At 41.5% G+C, this 23,993-nt stretch overlaps 2 protein-coding genes across 9 annotated transcripts in view; one reads left to right on the forward strand and one right to left on the reverse strand.

The window, feature by feature from the left end:
* LOC139628911 (putative leucine-rich repeat-containing protein DDB_G0290503) overlaps positions 1-23,971 on the forward strand; it is a 42,938-nt gene extending 18,967 nt beyond the window's left edge. For all 8 annotated transcript variants that reach the window (XM_071491087.1, XM_071491085.1, XM_071491082.1 and 5 more), the window contains 4 exons: positions 9,478-9,522; positions 11,031-11,498; positions 12,677-14,178; positions 19,466-23,971. In XM_071491087.1, the coding sequence (XP_071347188.1) occupies positions 9,478-9,522; positions 11,031-11,498; positions 12,677-14,178; positions 19,466-19,513 (2,063 nt within the window). In that variant the 3' untranslated portion in view covers positions 19,514-23,971. The remainder of the gene's footprint in view (positions 1-9,477; positions 9,523-11,030; positions 11,499-12,676; positions 14,179-19,465) is intronic.
* LOC139629686 (uncharacterized) lies at positions 2,448-8,969 on the reverse strand. Its single transcript, XM_071492459.1, has 2 exons — positions 8,054-8,969; positions 2,448-8,013 (listed from the first exon to the last, which is right to left on the reverse strand). The coding sequence occupies exon 2, from the start codon at positions 5,820-5,822 to the stop codon at positions 3,651-3,653; it is 2,172 nt and encodes a 723-aa protein (XP_071348560.1). The 5' UTR covers positions 5,823-8,013; positions 8,054-8,969; the 3' UTR covers positions 2,448-3,650.
* Positions 23,972-23,993: the final 22 nt, after the last annotated feature.

Here is a 23,993-nt window from a genome sequence, read left to right on the forward strand (position 1 = left end):
CCATTAGCGCCAGCGGAAGTGCCGCTATCCAATTTAGGCCCGTGTGTTGGCAGATTTTAACAATGCGATTTTTCAAAACACCATTCATTTTTTCACAAATCCCTTGACTTTGCGGATGATAAACTGCTCCAAGACGCTGTTTAATTCCCAGTTTTTGCAAAATCAATTTCACTGTTTTATCCACGAACTCCTTCCCATTGTCTGAGGATATCCTATCTGGAAGTCCCCACCTGCTTATGACCTCTCTACACAAAAACTTGGCAACCGACTGAGCATCCTTCCGCTTGGTTGGACAAGCCTCAGGCCATCGCGAAAATCTGTCCACAACAACTAGCATATATCTCTTACCTTCAACTGGTTTTATTATGTCCACAAAGTCCACAACTAGCTCACGCATAGGACCCCTCGGAGTTGGAATGTGACCAGGGGGAACCATCACACCCCTCCGAACATTATTCTTCAGACAGATAGTGCATCTACCTATGACATAATCAATTTGTTCAAGCAAATATGGTGCCCAAAACCCATATTCCTTTGTAATCTTTCTCCTAACTTCCCCCCTTGCAACATGAGCTAACCCATGCGCTTCCTGAATCATCAGGCCTAACAGGTCTGAAGGTGCTACTATCAGCCCCTCATGATTTCTCCAAAGACCAACAGCATCTTGGGTGGCACCTCGGTCTAGCCACAACTGTTTATCCATTGCAGGAGCAGCTTCCTGCATTGAAATCACATCCCTAAGTGTAATTTTATCTTCCAAATTCACTTCATGAGTTACCAGAAGAACTTTACCCAATTTGTCTGCTCCTGTGACTGCTTTTGCAGCTTCATCAGCCGCTTTATTCCCTTGTGTGACCTTTGACACATCCACTTTATGTGCTGCACATTTAGCTATTGCTATTTCTTTAGGCTTCATCATAGCATGCAACAGTTTCATTATCTGAGCGTGATGCTGTATTGGAGAACCATCTGTTTTCTTAAACCCTCGGTTTTTCCACACTGATCCAAACAAGTGACACACATTATGTGCATATGCAGAGTCTGTATATATTGTCACTCGCTTACCTTCCGCCAACAAACACGCTTCAGTTAGCCCTACAAGTTCAGCAAGCTGTGCAGATGCAGGCTGTGGTACTACTTCAGCCTTCTCAACAACAAATTCAGTTCCTTGGGCTTTTACTACTGCGTAGCCAGCACTCAATTTATCTCCTACACGATAACAGGACCCATCAGTCCAATACTCCAAGTCCGCCTCCCGCAGCGGAAGGGCTTGCAAATCTGATCTAAGCCTCGAGTATTTCTCTGCTTCTTGAACACAATCATGTGGTTCACCATCCTCTGGAGTTGGCAAATTCTCAGCTGGATTCACCATGGCACATCTCACTAGGTTGACATCTTCCTGCTCTAAGAGTCTATGATAGTCTCTAAGCCTAGGCATAGTCAATGTGTATTTGCCATAGTTCAAGAGATTTCTGAGACTATGATGGGTAAGAATTGTCACCGGATAACCCATTGTGACAGATGATGCCTTATCATACATTAAAGAAACTCCCACCATTGCTCTGTAACACCATGGTAACCCCAACTCTACTTCTGAATAAGCAGTAGAGTAGTAAGAAATAGGTTGAGGACTTGTCCCCGTTCCTGTTGGCTGACAAAGAACTGCACATGCATATTTACCCCCAGTAGAAGTAGACACATACAACAAGAAATTCTTTGAATAGTCTGGAAGCGCTAGTGCCTCTTGTAATCTCTGTTTGTTTGGACCATCCTGTGTCCAGGAAAGATTACAATGAAGTTGAGAATTCCCAGTGTCTTTAATCACAGCCCTCAAAGGCCCCGTTAAACTAGCATAATCCTCCACCCATGCTGAGGAATAACCAGCAATACCAAGAAATGTCATCATCTCTCTGACTGTTCTGGGCTTTGGAGCTTTACGAATAGCTTCTAAATGACTATCAGAAATACTTCTGTGTCCCTGCGTTATTGTCTGACCTAGATAAACCACCTTCTCCTGACAATACTGCAACTTCCTCTGAGAAGCCTTGTGTCCCTTTTCTGCCAGTATCTGTAGCAATTTAATTGAGTCCTTATGACATGTTTCCTCATCTGATGAACAAATAATAATGTCATCCACATATTGAACAACCGTGCTTTTCAATATCTGATCTATCCCAGCCAAATCGTCCTTCAATACTTTATTAAAAATGTGAGGACTATGTTTGAACCCTTGTGGCAATCTCTTGTACTCATAGAACTGTCCATTGTATGTGAACCCAAATAAACCCTGACTCTCTATACTAAGTGGAACACTGAAAAACGCACCGCATAAATCTAACACTGTGAAATGTGTCGCATCTGGAGGAATTTGGGCTAACAATGTATGCGGATCCGGCACTTCTGCTGGAAAATCAGCTACCACTTCATTACCAAATGATAAGAATCATCTGGCTTCTTCACAGGCAACAAGGGCGTATTACTCTGAGGATTCTGTGTTATCTTCAAAACATCTGCTTTCAAAAGTCCTTCAATTTGTGGTTCAATCCCTCGGATTGCCTCTTCTTTCAGTGGATATTGGTTCTTCCAAGGAGGTTTAGTTCCTGGTCGGAGTTCAACTTTCACTGGTTGGGCTGACTTCACAAGTCCAATGTCGGTACTATGCCGCGACCACAAACATTCTGGAACTTGTCGCAACATCTCCTCTCTCTTAGAGTCTGAGTCTGTCTTAACATTGCAAATTGACTCATGTGTCATCTGCACAGTTTGTGGCTGTCCCTGTCCTTGAGCAGTGATCATAATCTTAAGAAATCGCTGATCCTCACTTCTCCAAATGGCAAAATTCCCTTTTACCGGTACAAAAACAGCTTCCTCTACTTCTGCCATCATTTCTCCTATATGCTTCTGCTCATATTCCTCAGACACCAACAAAGTCACATGTGGCACACTCTTCTTAATATCAAACTCTTTGTCCAAATAATCATCTCTGTTTATCTTCATAGCTGCTCCTTGTGGTCCCAGAATTATACAGCACGAACTGAGTTGAACTTGTTTTGGTTGACGACTCAACCATTCCTCTGAGTTCGACTGAGCAGCATTCTTGAAGTACTTGAGCGTGCAGTGGAGTGGATACTCTGGAAGCTTCACATCAGGCATGTTTGCTACAATGAACTTCTCCCACAACTTAGCTGGCTCCAAAAAATCTGCACTAAGATTCCCAATCCAAAATACTGAAGAAGCTTCAGTCTCTGTTGTCATCAATAATTGGTGAGCAACCTCACTTGGCACTTCCACCAGGCAGCCGTACACTTTATTGTACAGTTCAGTCTACACAAAGCATCTCTTCCCAAAAGTGCAATAGGTGTACATTCTGATACCAGTATGGGTATTGTAGTCTTCAGGTTTTTATAGCAGAGCTCAATTGGTTCCGTAAGAGGAATCAGCTGTTTCACTCCCTCAAACCCGATTGTCCGAATCAATTGACCAGACATGGGGAGATGTATAGCATCTTCAGGCCGAATACAGGTGAAAGCAGCTCCGCTATCCGCCATTACTTCCAATGGTCGATTATTTACTTTCACCACTATTGTTGGATCTCTCTCCGGCCCTGATACTACCAGCTGACACCCCCCTTTCGAGTCCTCTGGGCACCCCTAGAATCCTGGCTCCGGGCTCCTATAAGGGTTCACCGGTCCCCGGGATGGCCTTGGTTGGCCCCTGAATCCTCCTCTGAAATTTCCTCTGAAGTTTCCTCTGAAGTTTCCTCCTGGCCTGTTGCATTCACGAGCAAAGTGGCCAAACTGTCCACAATTATAACATACTTCTGAAAACTGTTGAAAATTTGAATTAAAATTTCCTCCTCTTCCTCTTCCTAAATATCCTCGACCTCTTCCTCTCCATGTTTGCATTTCACCAAAAACTGGCTGTGGGCAGGAAACGACTGGAACCACCGATGATGGCTGAGATGATTGGGACTGGACCTGGTTTGGCTGTGATTGTTGTGAAGGTTGATTTAGTGGAGACTGACTTTGTATAACCAAAGCCTGCTTCTTCTCCTTCTTCTTATTATCCACCAGTTGTATTTGATTGAGTTTTCTGAGGGTCTCTTGGTCCTGCTCTTTCTGATCATGCTCCTTTTTCCTATATAGCTCCACTTGATGGGCTATATGATCCGTATAAACACCCTTTGTCATACTTCCAAGACCAACCACCTCTGCCAGTTTGCTCCTCACTGGTAGGGGCAGCCCTTTCTGTATTTTGACTCGCAAAATTGACTGCTCCATTTGATTCAAATCCGGGTCATTTCCTGTAATATTTCTCCACACTTGATGGGCTCTTGACACGTAGGCCCTCGGGTTTTCTTCCTGTCCCAATGGCTCAATAAGAATATTATCAGGATGTACATTTGTTGGAAATGTATCTCTCAGCGCTCTCCACACTCTACCTCTATTTGCAGCAAACAGCTCCGGATCATTCACAGCTGTTCCCACATACCGATTAAGTCCAGCATTCTGTAGAATCTCTTCCATAGCTGGAACCCCAAGGAGGTTAGCCAAAAGTCTCTTAATATCTCCCATGGCAGACTGCGTTCCCACCATAATCTCTTCCAACTTCGAAATCCAAGGATGTGCTCCATCTTGAAGAGTAGGTAACTTCTCAAGTATGTCTGACATATCTGTACTCTGCCAGGGCTTGTACTCCAAATTCTGTCCTCGGATAACCACTGGACACATCTTCTCAGATGTCTCCCCTTTCTTTGGGCGCAATGAATACTTCGTGTCCGATTTTTGGGAACCTTTCTTCCGCAACTCTTTCTTTTGGATCTGCAGCTCCTCTAATTGGCTCTCCAGTGCTTTTCGGCTTTCTGATCTGGTAGCTTTCGCCAAGAACGAAATGCATTCGTCTATACTTCTTTCGACCTCTCTTATTGCCTTCTGTCGGTCTTCTTCTACTCTGGTACTGGATGTCGTCGGAGAAAACCCTCTCGAAGATGAAGGACCCTCACTCTCAGAGTCTCCATCGCTGTCTCCATTCTCACTTTCATTAGAGCTATCATCTTCTGGGTCCTTTTTCCTCCATGTTTTGCCTCCTCTTTTCTCCGCTCTAGCCAGTATCCGTCTGACTGCAGGTTCATATCCACCCATGGCTCCCTCCAGATCACTTTGATCATCATCATCTCCAGATTCCATCCTCTTGATCCTCAGTCCACCCTTAGTTTTCAAATATGTCGTTTTCTTCTGTCTTTTGGAGCTTGGATACATCTTTATAGTTGTTTCCGCTTGTCCTACTTCTATTATTTGCTCATCCTCATTTCTGATTTGATATCTACCCTCCTGACTGATCACTGGGAGCTGGGGATAAATTTCCTTAAACTTCACCTCCTTCTCATAAGGTGGGGGTCTCTTTACTGGTTCCGTATGTGAGAAAGGTGCATTAATTTCTGCCATTAATTTTTCTATTTCTTTTGCATTTTTTCCTATTTCTTCTGCACCCCTATCTCTCTTATCTTTTGCAGCTTTTATCAATTTCTGTCCCTCATTTTCAAACAACTGGAGAATGCCAAGTTCTATTTGTCTCTTTTCTTTACGTTTTACCCCCTTTTTACCCTTCTTTTGATCTGCCTTATATGTGGACACAAGCACCTGCATTGTTTTAATCACATCTGGGTTAAGAGTCCCCTCCTCTGGCCATGGTTGATCAATTTCAGGCCAGCGCTTATGCCATCTCTTTGACATCTTTGCAATGCCTTTAATTAAAGAATTATTCTTCTGTACTACATCAACGGGAGTAATTACTTTCGAATTTTTAGTGTCCATTTTCGACATCGTAATAGTTCCCTTATGTTCCCTTTATTGTAAATTAAGACTATTTATTAAAACTAGTTAAAAATTATTTAAATTATTTATAAGCCACTATTTTGCCACAGTCAATAAAAGAAAAATGAAATAAATTTGCCAACTTCAAAGGAATCAAAAGGCTTATTAATATGAACTAAAATTACAACACTGGGTCCACATATGCTATTGGTTAAACACACAATCTACCAAATTTTAAGTAAAACTTCCCCAAATATCCTGCAAATAAAAAGAAAGTCCAATCCTATATAAAGCTCAAAAGGTCACACACTTCCACAGGGACAAACTATCACCAATCGTGTTCCCCCTCTGTAACAAGTCAATCACCTAATTATCACCCAATGCTCACACTCATTCACTTGAAAATCATCAAATAATTTCAATATTGAATCCTCAATGCAGCTCAGATCAGAATAAACCATACACAGACAATAAAATTCACATTTGCAGCTCTCAACAGTATTTAAACCCAATAATTATATTCCATTAATTGATTAAATGCATTAACTGGTCAGTCCGTTGCCAAGCTTTTCTTCTAAATGACTACAACATGTATTATCTTTTGCATATGTAGAGAGATGGATGTATTCTATTAACTCCAAATTAAAAAAAATTTCTTATAACAGCCTATAAGTGAGAGCAAACTAAATGTGTATCAACAACAATGACTATAAATGAATGTTCACACAAACGTTTAAAATGCAGGTTTTGTTAAAAGAGTTTGTGGATAAAACCGCACTAGCCTTGATCAGCCTGGATTCAGGAGCTGCACACTCTGTCGTCAGCAAGCCTCAATCCATGTGACGCACTGGCCAGCTGCCTTCTCGTCTGTGCTTTGGAAGATCCCAAGTCAGACGCACTTCGTCTCCTCTCTCTCCTCCTCCCACTCTCACACACCATAGGTGGATAAAGGAAGAAAAAGAGAAAACAGACAAAAATTCAGTATCTTATGAACCCACTAGGTCCTTATAAACAACACAATAAACAATTCAGTGTGATTTACGCACATTATCTGCCAACACTTAGGTCATTTTTATCTACATCAGATGTTTTCCTTCTTTTAAACTACAACCATTAATAAACACCAAGTTATCATTTCACACAATACATTATCAATTTAGATATTTTAGTTTGTTTCACTCTAATAGCATCTTAAATCTTCCAATAGTATATTATTATCCACAAGCTGTATTTCCTAGTACTCTTTTTACTCTACGATGATTCCAATATCTTACAAACTGCCAAATCATAATGACCTAACATCTTTCTCCATTACACTACCTTACAAGGAGAGAAGGGAGGGAGCACCCTCACCACTCCTCCTATTAGAAAGAGCCATCTTATTTGCATTCTATGTGGGGTATCCCCCCTTGCTCCACCTCTTAAAATTAGCAAGAACTTCCAGTATATTCTAGCTCTCAGAGAGTGAACATCTAGCCCAATCTCCGTATATCTCCCCAAGATCAGATAGACTCCACATGACAAAGCATAGAGTCAGAAACAAAGAACACACGCACAAACCAGAGCAGAATCTCAGTCAACCACCAAAAATACAGAACCTCCATTAACAGCCAAATCTATCTTCTACCCTATTTTGAATAAGACTGTATGTTCTTTAAACAGACCAATCTACTACATACAATCTCACACACACACAGACTCACTGAGAAACTCACAGACAACAAAAAAGACGGACAGACAAGGACCACACATTGCACTCATCGCTAACTCACATTCCAAAATCAATAAACTTCATCAAAAGATTTTACTTTATTCCCCTTTCTAATACTTATTAAATCTTTTTACCCATGCTTATGCACACAAAATATCCTCACTAATTTTCCCAGTTCTCTTCAAAATCTTATACGTCCTTTTTGGGGCTCATATGTTCTTACAAATTGAAAATGTCCCCTCAAAAGAGGCTCATAGATCTTATCAAAGTCCCCCTCAAAGGCTCATAAATTTTTAGTCACATACATATAAAGTCGTCTTATTTTTGAGGCTCATGTTGTTTTTAACACTAAATGACAAAATATCTTCCCTTATAGATTACTAAATCTCCTGTTCTCAACCACAACCTATATATGCCTATTCAATATGAAATCTATCACTTTAACATAAACCACATTAACCAACTCATTCCGCAGCCTTTCACACACAGCTGAAACACAGCTGAAACAGCACTCCACACACACACACACACACGGACACACAGGCAGAGACCAATCATCCAACAAACGAAGGCACAGAGCAAACTCACAAAGTAAAAACACACAGCAAATTCAACATCATCCCAAAAAACACAAGCAGCATTTAATCCCAAATTCTCAAAGCCGACTCATTCATACTTTCCCTATAGCATGCTTTTCACCGCTTCTTTTCTCTCTTTTTCCTTCTAAATTTATGCTACCTTATGAGGTGTAGATATTCAATGAGAGGCTGCTTCAGACACTGTTCGTCAACTAGTGTTCGAGTGGGAACTTACAATTGAATTTTCCTTTCTACACCTCCAGTTCCTAGAACTGACCCGAAATTCACCTAGTGATGTTCCAGGATTTTTGGCCCGTCTAAAACCGCCTCCCAGAGGGCTTCTGTCCAAATCTGCGGCTTCTTTCTTTAACTCTTATTTTCTCATTTCTTTCTATTCCTCTATTGTCTCTTTATTTTTACCTTTATCTTCTCTTTTACCTTATCTCTTTTTTCATGTTTTCAATTTCCCCTGGGCCCAGGGTTGTTACTTTCCTCTTTTTCTGTCAGCCAAATCCGACTATTCCTCAAAGCCAACTTTCACGCAGTGACTAATATACACATGTCTTACTGTTAAGAAGCTGAGGGCCCAATCTTCATTAATCTTGCACAATGTTGTTTAGCTCACCTTATCGTTACTAATTAGGCTATTCTACACTTTTTACATCAACTTCTTATCTTCTTTACTTCTTTTACTTCAACTTTTATTCTTCTTCCTTTCTTAAACTTTTATTCTCTATCTTCTCTATTATACTCCCCCCTATTGCGTTGTTCACAACGCAATAAAACCCAATTTAGAACGGAGCCTCACTCCACACATCAACACATCATGGCACACACACACATGATTCTTTACGGTGTGATCTGACAGCAAACGTCTGTCTAAACTAGCTCAGTCTGGGGTCCATGGCTTATCACTTGCTGTCCATCACAGTCTGTGCACACTGTTCTTGAGGGTTCATATCTGTTCTCATCTGCTTCTGCCCTTGGTGTTGCCCACCCTCTTGAAATTGACAGCCAATGAAATGACAAATTACCTTTAGCCAGGAAGCATCTTTCTATGTGAAATCTTCGACACAGCTTTGATGATGCTAGTGTTTTTTTTGATGATGTAATTCTGTGCTGAGAGTTTTATGTTACCACACTGCTGTTATCCTTTAGTATTTCTACTAATAAACAGAGTCACATCAACATGTCTGCTTGCCTCTGATGGTACTTGGTTGTATGTTTATTATGTTCAACAGAGTTCTGAACAATGTGTTGTCATGTGCAGCCTGAACCAACTCAATGCTATAACTCCACATGTTTTTAATTTAACCACGTGTCTCATTGGTTGCATAAAGTAAATATCCAATGTCTTTCTCATTTAAATTTGTAGATGACCTTTTCAATGAAGACCTGTTCCCTAAAACTGACTCATCTGGTGAGTAAAACACAATTTAACTTGAAATTTTAAGAGGAGTTAAGTGTGTTGCTCTGGACGTGTTATTGATGGAGATCAAGTATATGATTATTCAAGGTTTTACTTAACTTTACAGTTTGAGCTCTGAATACTTTTATTGTTTTAAATTGGATTTAAGGTTTCACTGATTACTTATGCGCCACCACAAATTTCCTGTAAAGTGACAGTAAGGTTTCAAAATGCTTTCAGATAGCAGGGCCATGTAACTAACTGTCCCTGAATCGAGGGGAACCTGAAGGTTAAGACTTGAGAATTGAAGGCTAAGACTTGAGACCTGAAGGTTAAGATTTGAGACCTGAAGGTGAAGACTTGACCTGAAGGCTAAGGCTTGAGGCCTGAAGGTTAAGAGTTGAGACCGAAGGCTAAGACTTGAGACCGGAAGGTTAAGACTTGAGACTTAAAGGGCAACGCTTGAGACCTGAAGGTTAAGACTTGAGACCTGAAGGCTAAGACTTGAGACCTGAAGGGTAAGACTTGAGACCTGAAGGTGGAGACTTGAAACCTGAAAGCTAATACTTGAGACCTAAAGGCTAAGACTTGAGGCCTGAAGGCTAAGACTTGAGACCGGAAGGTTAAGACTTGAGACTTAAAGGGCAACGCTTGAGACCTGAAGGTTAAGACTTGAGACCTGAAGGCTTGAGACCGGAAGGTTAAGACTTGAGACTTAAAGGGCAATGCTTGAGACCTGAAGGTTAAAACTTGAGACCCTAAGTTTAAGACTTCAGACCCAAAGATTAAGACTTGAGAATTAAAGGTTAAGACTTGAGACCCGAAGGCTAAGACTTCAGACCAGAACGATGAATTCACACATAGCATTGTAATTAAAAATAGAAAAATAGAAAAAGATCAATTAGATTTTGGTGATTACAGTTTTGGTCATAACTCATGAATTCATTCCATAATTATGACACAACTCAAATGTCAATAAGGTTAAAGGGCAGTGATGACATCTTATCCAAGAGGTCAAGAGTCAACTTAGATGATATCATGATGTAAAAACACATCACACATTTTACATCATGATGTGAAGTTGGAGAGTTTTTGGACTTTCTTGTGTTTATTAAATTACCCTTATTGCACTTACCAACTTTGGTTAGAGTTTGTCTATATTTGGGTCCTGAAAACATTCGCGTTTTAACGCTTAAAGGTTAAGACTTGGGATTTTAAGGTTGAGACTTGGGACTCACATGTGTGACTTACCCCCACCTTTGTTTATTACTTGAATACAGGACTTTTACTTGTAACACAGTGTTTGTTTATTATGCTAATGAAGGAGTATGTCTTCCATACAGGGTTTCTATCTGCTGCTGACACACCTCAGTAGATCTGTTGTTAGAAAGTCTCAAGTTGCATGACAAAGCTTTTTTTTTTCAGTTTTTCAATCTGATGAAATTATTAAATCACATTGTGATAACTATAATAATTTAACTGACATGACTCTGAGTTTTTGTTAATGATCTGTTTGACAGATGGATTTGCTTCAGACCCTTTCAAAGGCAGCGACCCCTTTGCAGCAGATATTTTGTTCCCGGAGGCCATCATCAGCACTAATGAGGTAGCAGGAAATGTTGGTGATGAGGCAGACACCAGTCTGTCGTGTGCTGAAAACAAAGCCTCCACAGGAACTCAGTGCTTCGAGTCTGAATTCCCCGATGAAGACAGCGACATAGAGATCAGCTACAGCCGAGAGGACCTGGATGCCATCGCTGTGGTCGATGATTCTCGTGGATTTAAACCCATTCAGAGCTCGTCAGAGGAACTGGGGCCAGAACCTATCCACGGCTGGAGGTCCCAGGGTCAGTATTCTGTAGAATCAGACCCTAATGGGTATGAGTTGGACCTTGGTGCTATCTCTCCTCCCTCTGACATCGAAGAACACAGTCTGGGATCTTTAGCTGGAGAGGCTACCACTGAGACTCCAGCAGGACTGGAACAAGGTAATTCATGCTCAGTTTTTTTCTGTATGTGGTCTAATGCTGCAAGTCATTCACACTTTCCTTGCTAATGTGGTCTAATTGTTGAGAGCCTAGTGTAGCTAAGGGCCAAATTACATTACACAAAAGTGTAAGTACTTCTTTAAAAATCAACCCAATCGCAAGTGAGTCACAGCTATCAATCATGATGTCACCCCCCCCATTTTATAGCACCATGTAACTGATTAAAACCAAACTTTGCAAAAAAAGAACATGAACATCAACTAACTAAAATGACAGAAACCATCTTCGGAAAATATTATTTGATGTCTGTGATTGATTTTTTTTTTTTTTTTTAGTTTGGCTGATATATCCCATCACCATTATGACCTATACTGCAGCCAGTCACTATGGGGCGATCACAATGTTTTGGCTTCATTTTTGGGAAGCTGTCATGTCATCCATCATTGTTCTGAATACTGAAAAGTAGTAGAGCAATTAATCAAAATATTGTCGATATCACAAGTGTAATATCCAAATCACAGGAGCTGAAATTTTTTGATAAAGGTCAAAGGTGTCACAACAGACCATACATGAAGCATTGTGGTGCCACAGAGATGCCTAGCCTATGAATCATTTTCACCAGACATAAAAGAACATGCTTGTTTAGTAAAAGACAAAAATCACATCATCATCATTTTTATTTTTTGTTAGTGAAAATGCAACGATGACCATTCCCACTGAAATCATGACTCATATCACAGTATGATTTTTTTATTCTTGTTTGCATGGTCCTTAGATATGTCCCAGATATCAAACATGATGGAGCCGGAGGGATATTGTCCATTTGCATGTGCTTGTTCATGTATTTTACTAGACAAAATATCCAATGTTATCCAATATTAGAAGACAGCATGTGACCTGTGGGCTGACAGTGTCTTTAAAACTCTCTCTACTGATAAAACACAGACTTTAACATTTAGATTATTATTTGAATTATTAATTATTAATAATAATTTTTCCTATGATTTGTTTCAGTCTCTAACTTGAGAACCTTATAACACTGACCTGTTCATGTTGATAGACTTTTAAACTTTTGACTGTAGTGTTTCAAATTGTTTTGTATGTGTTGTCTTGTTGCTTTTCAGGCGCTTAAAGTCTTGCCCCTGACCCCTTGACCATTCATTTTTGTCTTCTCATAGGTCTGAGTTCTGGTTCAGCTCAAATTGTACCTGAGAAAGTCCTGTTGGAACCAGACTGGACAGACGACATAGAGCAAACTCTGTCCCGTGATGTCACCTCCAGTCAGGGGGCAGAGTGGGTTAGCAGCATCGAAGAGGGACCCCGAAACCCTGCAACTCCCCAAAACTCACTAGACTCCCAGAACCTCTTCAACCAGCCCGACTCAGATCAGAACAGAGAACCGAGCTTTGAGTTGAGCTATGAACCAAACTGTCAGTCTTCCTTCGACCCATATGGGTTTAAACTCAGTCCAGAACATTCTAGTCATACCCTCTTGGACCCTGATGAAGCTGAACTGAGCCCAGAACCCAATGATAATGACCTGACCTTTGACCCAGAGCCCTCCTCTTCTCAACCAGACCAACTGAACTTTGATCCCTATGGGTTAGACATCACTTCTTCTCAGATGGTACGAGACACTGATCCTTATGGCTTTAAGCTCAGTCCAGAGGAAGAGAACCAGGAGGTATTGGACCTCTGTGGCCACAATAACCAGGAGGTGATGGACCTTTGCGCCTATGAGAACAATGAGCAAGTAGAACCCTCTAACTATAGCAACCAGGACGAACTGGAACCTCACACCCATGAAAACCAAGAAGTGCTTGAACATTGTAGCCACAGTAACCAGGAGCTGCTGGATTTGTGCAACAATGGAAACCACGAAGTGCTGGAATCTTCTAGCCTTGACTACAGGGAGTTAGTCAGCAATGAAAACCAGGAACTCCTGGATCTTTGTAGTCATGACAACCAGGAGGTGGTGGAACCCTATCGCAATACAACCAATGAGGAACTACTTGAACTTTGTAACTATGTTAACCAAGAAGTCCTCGAACCTTGTAGCCATGGCAATCAAGAACTGCTGGATTTCTTCCATTCTGAAAATCAGGAAGTGCTGGACTTAAGTAGCCATGGCAACCAAGAACTACTGGATTTTGATAGCAAAGAAAATCAGGAGGTGCTAGTTTCTGGTAGCCACAACAACCAGGAACTCCTGCAGCTCGGTAGCAATGAAAATCAGGAATTTGTAGACTTAGGTAGCCATGACAACCAGGAGGTATTTGACTTGCTGAGTAAGGAGGTTTTCCCTGAAGCAAACAATAACCAATGTATTGTGGAACCAGAGCTCAGTGTCAGTCCCACCAATAACAGCTCAGACAGTGATGTTGCCTCAGAAGACCAGCTGGGACTGCAACTCAGTAACACCAGTATCTGCACTACCAGTACCACTGACACCTTCAACATCAGCAACATGTCTGCCAACCAGGACCTGGCTGCATCCAATGCTCCCACCAGGCACAACTTGTTAGACGGTGATCTTGGTTCAGTGTTTGGGGCTGGAGGATACATCGGTTGTCCAGATGTAGCTGATGACTTGGAGCCTCTGGACAGAAGGCAGGTAAATCCTGCAGCAGAGCCAGTGCGACCAGTCAGACCGGTCCGGCCTCCTCGGCCCTCGCTTAAGGTAAGTTGGAAACCACTCACATGCAACTCTTTCATGCACATATTCTTAGTACAGGTCTTTATGGGTCCACTTGGTTCTTAGTGTCAGTGAACCTACCCTGGACTGAGCTGGGCCACATCCAAACTGTATTCATTTTAATCCATTAAGGACCAGTTGTATTTGGATATGTTCAGGTCAGCTGCAATTTAGATGCTTTAGTCCAGTGGTTCTCAAACTTCTCACAATGAGTACCACCTCTCTATAATGATCTGGCTCTCCAAGTACCACCATTATGACGGGCATTAAAATACAATAGCGAAGGCCTGTTTAACTACATATATAGTTTACACAGGAGGCAATTTTAGTCCTTATATGAATATTATTTATTATTGACTGTCATCCACAGCCACAACTGTACTTGACTGAAACACCCATCAAGTGACAATATAACAACTGTACTGCATTTAAACACTCACAGCAAGTGACAATAATAACAACTGCACCAAACTGAAACAGTCAGTAAGTAAGGTTATTGACAATTGTACTGCATTAAAGCATTCACAGCAAAGGGGATGTCAACTGTACTGCTTTAAGAATACTGCAGTCAAACAAAAAGCAAGTGGGGACATTAGCTGTACTACATTGAGGATATTAAGAATAATAACTACACTGCAATTAAACACACAGCAGGTGTGAATATTAACAATCAGCTCTATACAAATCAAAATACAAATGTTAAAATTTGGTGGTTATTGGAGACTTAGCTTACATACTTAATGAGAAGGGTGTGCATGGATCCGTAAACACAGTCCTGTGATGTTTGGGTCAATTGATGTGAGCTTCAGCCTAAGATTTGGTTCAGCATCCAACCTGCTTCTGTATTTAGTCTTTATGAAGGCGAGTGAAGAGAAGCTTTTCTTGCACAGATATATGGTTGCAAATGGAAGGAGAAAGTACATGGCCTTGTCTGAAAATGCAGGGTATTTGCTGCGTCGCAGTATCCAAAAGTCCAACCATGTCTGACTTCTGAAAGCAGATTTCAGTGTCTTGTCACAAGATAGTTCTGTTAAACTTTCCTGCTCACCAACTGTGAAGTCCTCGGGCATGTCAGATGCTTCGATGCCAAGTGGGTTTCTCATCCAATTCAATTCAATTCAATTCAATTTTATTTGTATAGCGCCAAATCATAATATACATTATCTCAAGGCACTTTACAGGGTAAGGTCAAGACCTTACTTTGTTACAGAGAAAAACCCAACAGTTCCCACAAAGAGCAAGTGCTTGGTGACAGGGGGGAGGAAAAGCTCCCTTTTAACAGGAAGAAACTTCCAACAGAACCGGGCTCAGGGTGGGCGGCAGTCTGCCTCGACCAGTTGGATTTAGGAGGAGATTAAAAAGGGGGGGTGGGGGGAGGAGAGAGGAGAAAAGAGAGAGAGACCATGAACAGCTGTGTAGGCAATGGTGTTATCAATAATAATGACAGATAACAGTGGTTAATAGTAATGATGAGTAGTGGTGGATCTGGATCCTGCTGCTCCAGAGGCAGAGATACCTGCAGAATGAGGACAAAGAGAGGGAGAGAGAGGCGAAGCACAAACTACAGGAGAGAAAAAAATACAAAGTTAATGGCATAAAGTAGTCGAGAGAGAGAGAGAGAGAGAGAGAGAGAGAGAGAGCGCCCAGTGAATCATGGGAATCCCCCATCAGTCTAGCTCTATAGCAGCATAACTAAGGGATGGGTCAGGACATACCCGAGCCAACCCAAACTATAAGCTTTACTAAACAGGACAGTTTCAAGCCTGATCTTAAAGGTAGAGAGGGTGTCTGCCTCCCGAACCCACACTGGGAGCTGGTTCCACAGGAGAGGAGCCTGATAGCTGAAGGCTCTGCCCCCCATTCTGCTCTAACAAACTCTGGGAAGCACAAGTAGACCTGCATTTAGAGAGCGAAGTGTCCTATTGGGAAATTAGGGAACTATAAGCTCTCCAAGGTATGATGGTGCCTGACCATTAATGGCTTTGTAGGTGAGGAGGAGGATTTTAAATTCTATCCTGGATTTTACAGGGAGCCAATGCAGACAATAAAGAATTACAGTAGTCCAGTCTTGAGGTAAGAAATGCATGAACTAGCTTTTCAGCATCCTTTAGACACAGAATGGGTCTGATTTTTGCAATATTGCGCAGGTGGAAGAAGGCTGTCCTAGAGACTTGCTTTATATGTGAAGTAAAGGACAAGTCCTGGTCAAAAATGACACCAAGGTTTCTGACTGTAGAACTGGAGGCCAAAGTAATGTCATCCAGAGTCAGTATATTATCACTTATAGTGTATCTCTGAGGTGTTTTGGGCCAATTACAATAACTTCAGTTTTGTCTGAATTTAAGCGTAAGAAATTACTGGTCATCCAGGTTTTTATGTCCTCAAGACACACCTGAAGCTGGGTGTCATCTGCGTTACAATGGAAATTTATCTGGTGCCTCCTAATAATGTTTCCTAGAGGAAGCATATATAGACTGAAAAGTATTGGTCCTAGCACAGAACCTTGGAACCGTGGAACTCCATGACTGACTTTTGTGATGATAGAAGAGTCATTATCAACATGAACAAACTGGAGTCTATCTGACAAATTAAACCAACTTCAACCAGCTTAGTGCGGTTCCTTTAATGCCAACCATATGCTCTAGTCTCTGTAATAGAATCTTATGATCGATGGTGTCAAATGCAGCACTAAGATCTAGAAGGTATAAAGAAAGTATTGAGACAAGTCCATTGTCTGAGGCTATGAGGAGATCATTGGTAACCCTAACCAGAGCTCTTTCTGTGCTATGATGGACTCTAAAACCTGACTGAAAAAAAATCCAGTTATTCACTTCTGTGATCGCTGGGAAATATTCACTGAACTGTTGTCTGAGAGAGACACGGTGCACAATGATGTTGTCCCTGACTCCATCAGTGAGGGTCAGCTTGTTGTCAGAGAGGAAACTCTCCAAACTGGGGAAAGCTGAAACATCACCTGTCTTGACCTTGAGTTCGAATAACTCAATTTCTTTCAGCATTGCATTGACTTTGTCCTGCACATCAAAAACACTGATGGAGAGTCCCTGTAGTCCCTGATTCAGCTCGAGAGAAAATGTCCGACAAGTAGGCCAGCTGAATGAGCCACACAGTGTCTTCAAAAACATTGGACAAGGGGAAGCTTTTGTCCTGTAAGAACATTTGGACCTCTCTGTGCAATTAGAAAAGACACAAAAGCACCTTCCCTCTTGAAAGCCACCTTACTTCTGTATGGAGCAGAAGTTGGACATGTTCGCTGCCCATCTCATCACAGAGCACATGAAATAGGTGAGAATGCATCGGTCTGGTTTTTATGAAGTTCAGAGTTTTCACAGCTGAGTCTGGTACAGACTTAAGTTCTTCGGGCATCATCTTCACTCCAAGGACCTTGTGATGGATACTGCAGTGAATCCATCATATCTCCAGTCGCAAATTTGGGCTTCTACTCCGCTGTGGCGACCTGTCATCGCCCTAGCACCGTCCATGCAGACTCCAACACACTTTTTCCAATCAAGGCCATTCTCTTGAACAAATGCATTGAGGAGCTGGAAGATATGTTCAGCTGTAGTTCTGCTCTGAAGTGACTGACAGAACAGAAAGTCCTTGTGAGCTGCGCTTTGATATTCACATCTAATGTAAACAAGCAAATTGGCCATATCTGCAACATCTGTAGTCTCGTCAAGCTGAATGAAAAAAAACCAGCAACTACTTTTAATGCGCTTGATCAGTATGTTTTTAACATCATCTGCCATGGCTCTTTTTCTCCGCGACTCCGTGTCATTGGAAAGCTGCACCAAGTTCAGCTGTTTGGTAGCCCTCTCTCCACGCATGATACATGTTATCTCTTTGGCTAAAGGTAGACACAGTTGTTCGCCAATTGTGTGTGGTTTGCCAGTTTTTGCTATGAGGAAACTGGCACAACATGAAGCTTCTTGTGCTTTGGCTATGGGTGTAGCACAACACTTGGAGTGCTTTAGTTCCTTGTGTTTCCTCAATAAAAGCACTGTGTGCTGAAAGACAAACCAAAGAATCCAAAAGAATCCAAAAGAATCCAAAAGAATCCAAGAGAATCCAAAAGAATCCAAATTTGATGTAACTCATATTTCCTGTTTTGTGTCTTTTGTTGCTAGCTGGTGCCGTGGAACATTCACTAGAGTCACCACTAGCACTTGTGCTGGATTCACTGTGGTCGACTTCAGTTTCTGCTGTGCTGCTTGACAAATTCCCTGCACTTCTCTTTCTAATACTTCCTGTTTGGAGCCACGATTGCAAAGTTTTTGAACCATAATTTTCGCTTCCTCCACTTGCCATCACAGCTTAGCTTGTCAACCCTTTAAGCTATTGCTTCACACAGTTAGGCTAGCCTACGAAGCTTGTAGCCTATTGGCTGATATAAAAATGAATATACATTTTTTCAAGAAAGACAAAACCTAGTTTGAATTCAATTTCAGTGATCTCATGTTTAAGGTTTTTTTATTTATTATATATTTTTTAAATGATTAAAAAAAGTCTCCATGGTTTTTTTTCTCAAACCACAGTTTGAGAACCACTGCTTTAGTCCATTCAAATTGGATCAGACTGTGGGGTTTGGGTAGGTCCTCCATGTAGGTCCTCCCTAAATTTGATCAGATCCAGAATTTATGACCCCAGAACCACCAATGATGACAGTTTTGGTTTTGAGAGAAATATCTCAACTATTGGATGGATTGTCATGAAATATGATGCAAACATTCATGTCCCCCACAAGATGAAGTGTAGTAACTGATCTGGTGTCATCATCAGTGACGTAAAAATAATATAATCTAAAAAATAATAATATACTGTCATCACTATCAGCCGCAGATGCACTGCATGTGTAAAGGTTAGCATGCTAACAACCTCAACAAAGATGGTGAACATGGTAAACATACCTGCTGAACATCAGCAAGTTAGCATTGTCAGTGTGACAATGTTAGCATGCTGATTTAGCATGTTAGCTGTTGACAAGTTGTAAGATGAATAATAAGACCACTTCACAGGATGATTGATAATAAGTGTAAATTACCTGTGTTCTACTTTTATACACCTTGTTAATAGAAATCATACATGAAGTCTCAGCTAAATGAATGTAATGTAAAGGTGTACTTGGATACACCCTCATTCACCTTTGTGTACAGCTTCCTATCAGATGTCATGGCCTGAACTCCTTCTCATCATTTCTAACAATGTTTAACCACATTCATCATCATCATCATCATCATCATTCTGTCTGTTCTAGGCCAAGGAGAAGGCTCAGTCCCAGACTCAGGGCATCGACCTGAAGTAACCTCTCACCAGTCAACAGTCGTGTGGGGGTTACCATGTCAGCACGGTTGCCATGACAACAATGGCAACACAAGAGATGAAGAGGATGAGGAGAGAAGTAAGACTATGGAAAAGAAGTGGAGACAAAAGGGGATGGCAGAAAGGAGGGATGATTAGACGGAGAGATCGATCTGTTGTTATTTATGGCAATAATTCTAGCTTCAGATGTTCTGTGTTAATCCAAAGGGAAATATGAGAGGTCAGCAATATGTACAAACTACCAGCTGACTTCATTGATAACTGTTAAGGAAATCTTACTGGCTCATGGCTTCAGTCAGTAATTTACGGGGGTCTGGCCTGGAAACAACTTGAGAAGTGATTCCCCCGTGTTTTAACCCAGATAATGGTCATCAATCAATCCTGATGTTGATTTTATCTGTTATTTATTCACACTATCAGCTGCCAATACACTCCTATAATCTCTGTAACCCCCCCCCAACAAATGATCTGAACTTAGTGTTTGAACATATGGACTTAAATGTATATAAATGATATACTCTGCTATTGTGGTTTCGAGATGATCTAGTTAATAGTTTTAGGTTCCAGTTGGATATAAGCTGTAGAGATTGGCCAGGTTGTACAGTCAGTCCATAACCACACCGTCACCATGGTAACACGCCCAGTGTTCATCAGCAATCCATGCAGAGAGGCAGTGGTTCGCTGCCTGTTTCACCTCTGACCACAGCATAACTCTTGCACCTGCAGCCATGCCCAGCAGTGATGTCACAGCATCCTGGAGTACACCTGTACATCAGCACAGTACCATGAGGAGTAACCCAAGCAAAACAGCAGTTGTCTTTGGGTGTAAGGTTCCTGTTCGAAGCATTTAGCCAGTAAACATGATGATCATCAGTTTTAAACAACCTCTACACTGTTTTTCACTACACCTGTGTCCCAGGTCCACACATTACACTAATGCTACAAGGTAAAACATAGTTCTAATGCTCACCAGTCATTAGACTACACAGGTGGACACCAGACTACTGCCAGAAAACAAACACTAGCCGTGGTTACGTGCACACGTTTTTCATTCTGATTGAAATCATTCCAGTTGAAGACTTCAGGTCAACTGTTAACATATGATGTGACTTCATATGGTCTGAGGTTTAAATGCACTGATGCATATAACCCTAACAACTGTGTGACATCCACAAGAGTGATGAATACGTCTTGCATTCGTCCAACTCCAGGGCTAACTGAAGATGGATATTTATCATCTGCTTAGCACAGTAGTTGATGTTATTGTCCAGTAATAAGTCTAAAAACTGTTCAGTTTGTATTAAACACAAACTCTGCAGAGGAGCAGCTCAGATTGTATGGTGCTGGGTGGAGAAATGTTATCAGTTTTTAGTTGTTCTGTTGTCTGAGCTGCCACTGGACTCTTCACACCACTGTCTGTGGGCAATAGTGTCCATCCATCCAAACTTGTGACCACACATCAGGAGAGTTAGTGTTACCTGGAGCTGCTGTAACTTATTATCCTTATACTCATATCAGTATATACAGCAGTGATATCAGGACCAGCAAGGCAAGCAGTGTTTGACCAGTTAAAGATAAAAGTTGACCTCAATCAGAATGATATCTTTCCTTACATCTGATCTCAGAACAGCTTTCGGTCCCATGAAGGATCTGATGTCGGTTTCAATCCATCTTGCAATGTACTGCCCTCTGGTGGTGGCAGCAGCAGGGTATTATCTTTGAAGCTGGTTGTTTTTCGTGGGAGTGATCATGTCCCGTTGATAAAAGCTGGTTCTGGTCAAGCAGAGGTGGGAGCAGCATTATTGGAGGTTTGATCATTGAGGATAATTCTGGATCTTTGGTGTTCTTATAAAACTGTCCCAGTCTCAGCTCCTCCTGTTTTGAGATCAGTTATGTTACAACATCATGCTCAGACGTGTGTGGAAACTAAACTTGTGCATTATAATATTACTCCAACAGTATTTTCTTCCTGAGTGTTTCAACGCAGCAGGAGCAAGCAAATTTTTTCAGCTGTAAACAGCTGATTAATTGGCACTTTGCATTGCATTTTGGGCATTTACATCAACAGCACACTCAGAAAACAAGCAGATTTACAGTAGTAAGCCTCCTGACACCTTTGAGCATATTTTTTTATTTATTTAACACACTAGACACTCCAGACCCTCTCAGAGTCAGTGTGACTCTGAGGTAGAGCCAGGTAGAGTCAGTACACTGGTAGAGTCAGTATACAGGTAAAGTAGGTAGGCCCTTCTCTGAACAGCACTTGGTTGCTTTACAACACAAAAATGAGGGGGCAATGTTTATTTAGGGTTCAGACTTTCTTACAGGCTGGTGCTGAAACAGGAAATCACCAGAGACACCAGAGAGAGGTAGTGACAGTGAGTGCTGAAAGAAAAAGGCTTCATGGTAAATGTAGTCCTAACTTCTCTGCCACCACCTCAGTCTGTATATGGCTCTGGGTGAGGAGAGTAGTTAGTTCTGCCACATTTATCCACTGGATAAGATGAGATAAAATGCAGAAGGTGAATGTGAGACAATACTGGTGATGGACTTCACCTTCACACTGGAGCAGACTCAGCTGAGTTTGAAGGAACATTTCAGTTAATGTTTCAGTTCACACCTACCTCATTATGACACTGTGAAGACACGTTCAGTCCAGACTAAATCAAATCCATTCACACAGACCATCAGTAACCAGTGTAAGACACCTGAGGGACAGATGTGATACACAGCTGGCATCATGGACAACAGGTGTGTGACAGTCAGTTGCTCTCATGTCAAGATCTGCTGCTAATGATTATCTTTATCAGGAAACTAATCTGCATATTTACGGTAATAAGAATATATGCGAATGAGCCAGGTGTCAGTGCTGTCGTCTTTAATGAGTCATGGTCTCTACATGCTGCAGTATAGTAAGTGTATGTCAGTTTATAACTGTAGGTAATATGGAGAAATCCAATATCACAATGTATGTATGTAATGACAAGATGTGTATAGATATTTACATTATCAGATGAAATAACCAGGATGAATTTCTGTTTTGTGGTAAATCAAACAGTGAACAAGTAAAAAAAAAAAAAGATCATGTAAACATTCACTTTGCAATAAAGCAGTGAGAAGCTTCTGCAGCAGGAGAGAGACCACAGTGTTAATGAGGCCTCAGACATGTCATCACATCACCTGTATAAGACGTCATCACTTATCACCTGTCAGAGGAACAGGAAGCAGGTGGATCACGTTCTGCTCTGGTGCTCAGATGCAGAAGAATGTGTCTGACCAGTCACAGTGTTCTGTACGACATGGTTGATCAACATCATCAGAGCTGTGTGGTGTGACAGCTCCGTCCTTTAAACCAGTGGTTCCCAACCTGTGGGCCGTGAAGCTCTTTCAAGTGGGCTGACAAACCTTTAGTTAAACAGTTTTTACAGCAGTTTTTCTCTCGTATTAGGGACCATCACTGTGGAACTCCAGCTGGACCGCTTTACCGCCAGACCACATCGTACATTTGTTTCTATGGCAACAACTGGAGAATCAAAATGGATAGCTGGTTAGCAACAAGAAGAGTTATCTCTCCTCATCAAACCAAACAGAATCATTCATCTTCCTCTGGTTTCGGTTCAGTCCTGAATGTTAGACCGTTGGAGAAGGCGCCATTTGGCCTCCGTACTGTCACAGCTGAAGCAGCTTCTGAAGCACTGGTTTAATCTTGATCCACCTGAGAACCTGGAGTCTTGTTCTGAGTCTTATTCCTGTTTCAGATGCATTTGTTCAAACATTAACACTCTCTGTCCACAATGACGACCAGGTCACATGATGCGTTCAGTGCTGTCAGTGTCTGTGGGCGGAGCCTCCCTCACCAACCACCCACCGCTGATTCTCCAATCAAACCAGAGACACTCAGAGCCTCTTCCTGTGAGACCCGGTCTCTGACTGTCAACTGATCCAAACCTGATCGAGATCCAAGTTACTTACACAACATTCTCCACCTCCTAACCACCTAAAGAGAACATCTGTTCCACCTGAGCGAAGTAAAATCAACCTGCTGCCTCTGACACATCTCACTGTACAGACACATGTGGCACAACAATCATCTCATTCACTGTAAAGCTTAGAAATCAGTCTAATCCTTCACACAGATTTTAGCAGTGGCATCATTTGTCTTTGCCAACATTTGAATTTATTGATTTATTTTTGTATTTCTTTATTTCCTGCCTGTAATGTCTAAGACATGATGAAGATGTAAGGAGGATGTCACTGAAGCTTTTCATTTTTGGCAGTGTGTGTTTTCTATGATACAGATGTTTGCACTTCAAGAAGCCATGGTGACTGAACTGAGATTTAAAAAACATGATGATGATGATGATACATTTATGTGATGTTGTTTGTGTTGCTGTCTAAATGTGACGTCCTGTGTTGGAAAGAAATAAAACTCCTCAGTGAGTCCGTCTTGTTCTCTGACTCTG

The sequence above is a fragment of the Trachinotus anak genome, unplaced genomic scaffold (assembly GCF_046630095.1).
Source record: "Trachinotus anak isolate AG129_WGS33_773 ecotype Australia unplaced genomic scaffold, CSIRO_AGI_Tana_v1 ptg000012l, whole genome shotgun sequence".
In the NCBI taxonomy this organism is placed as follows: Eukaryota; Metazoa; Chordata; class Actinopteri; order Carangiformes; family Carangidae; genus Trachinotus; species Trachinotus anak.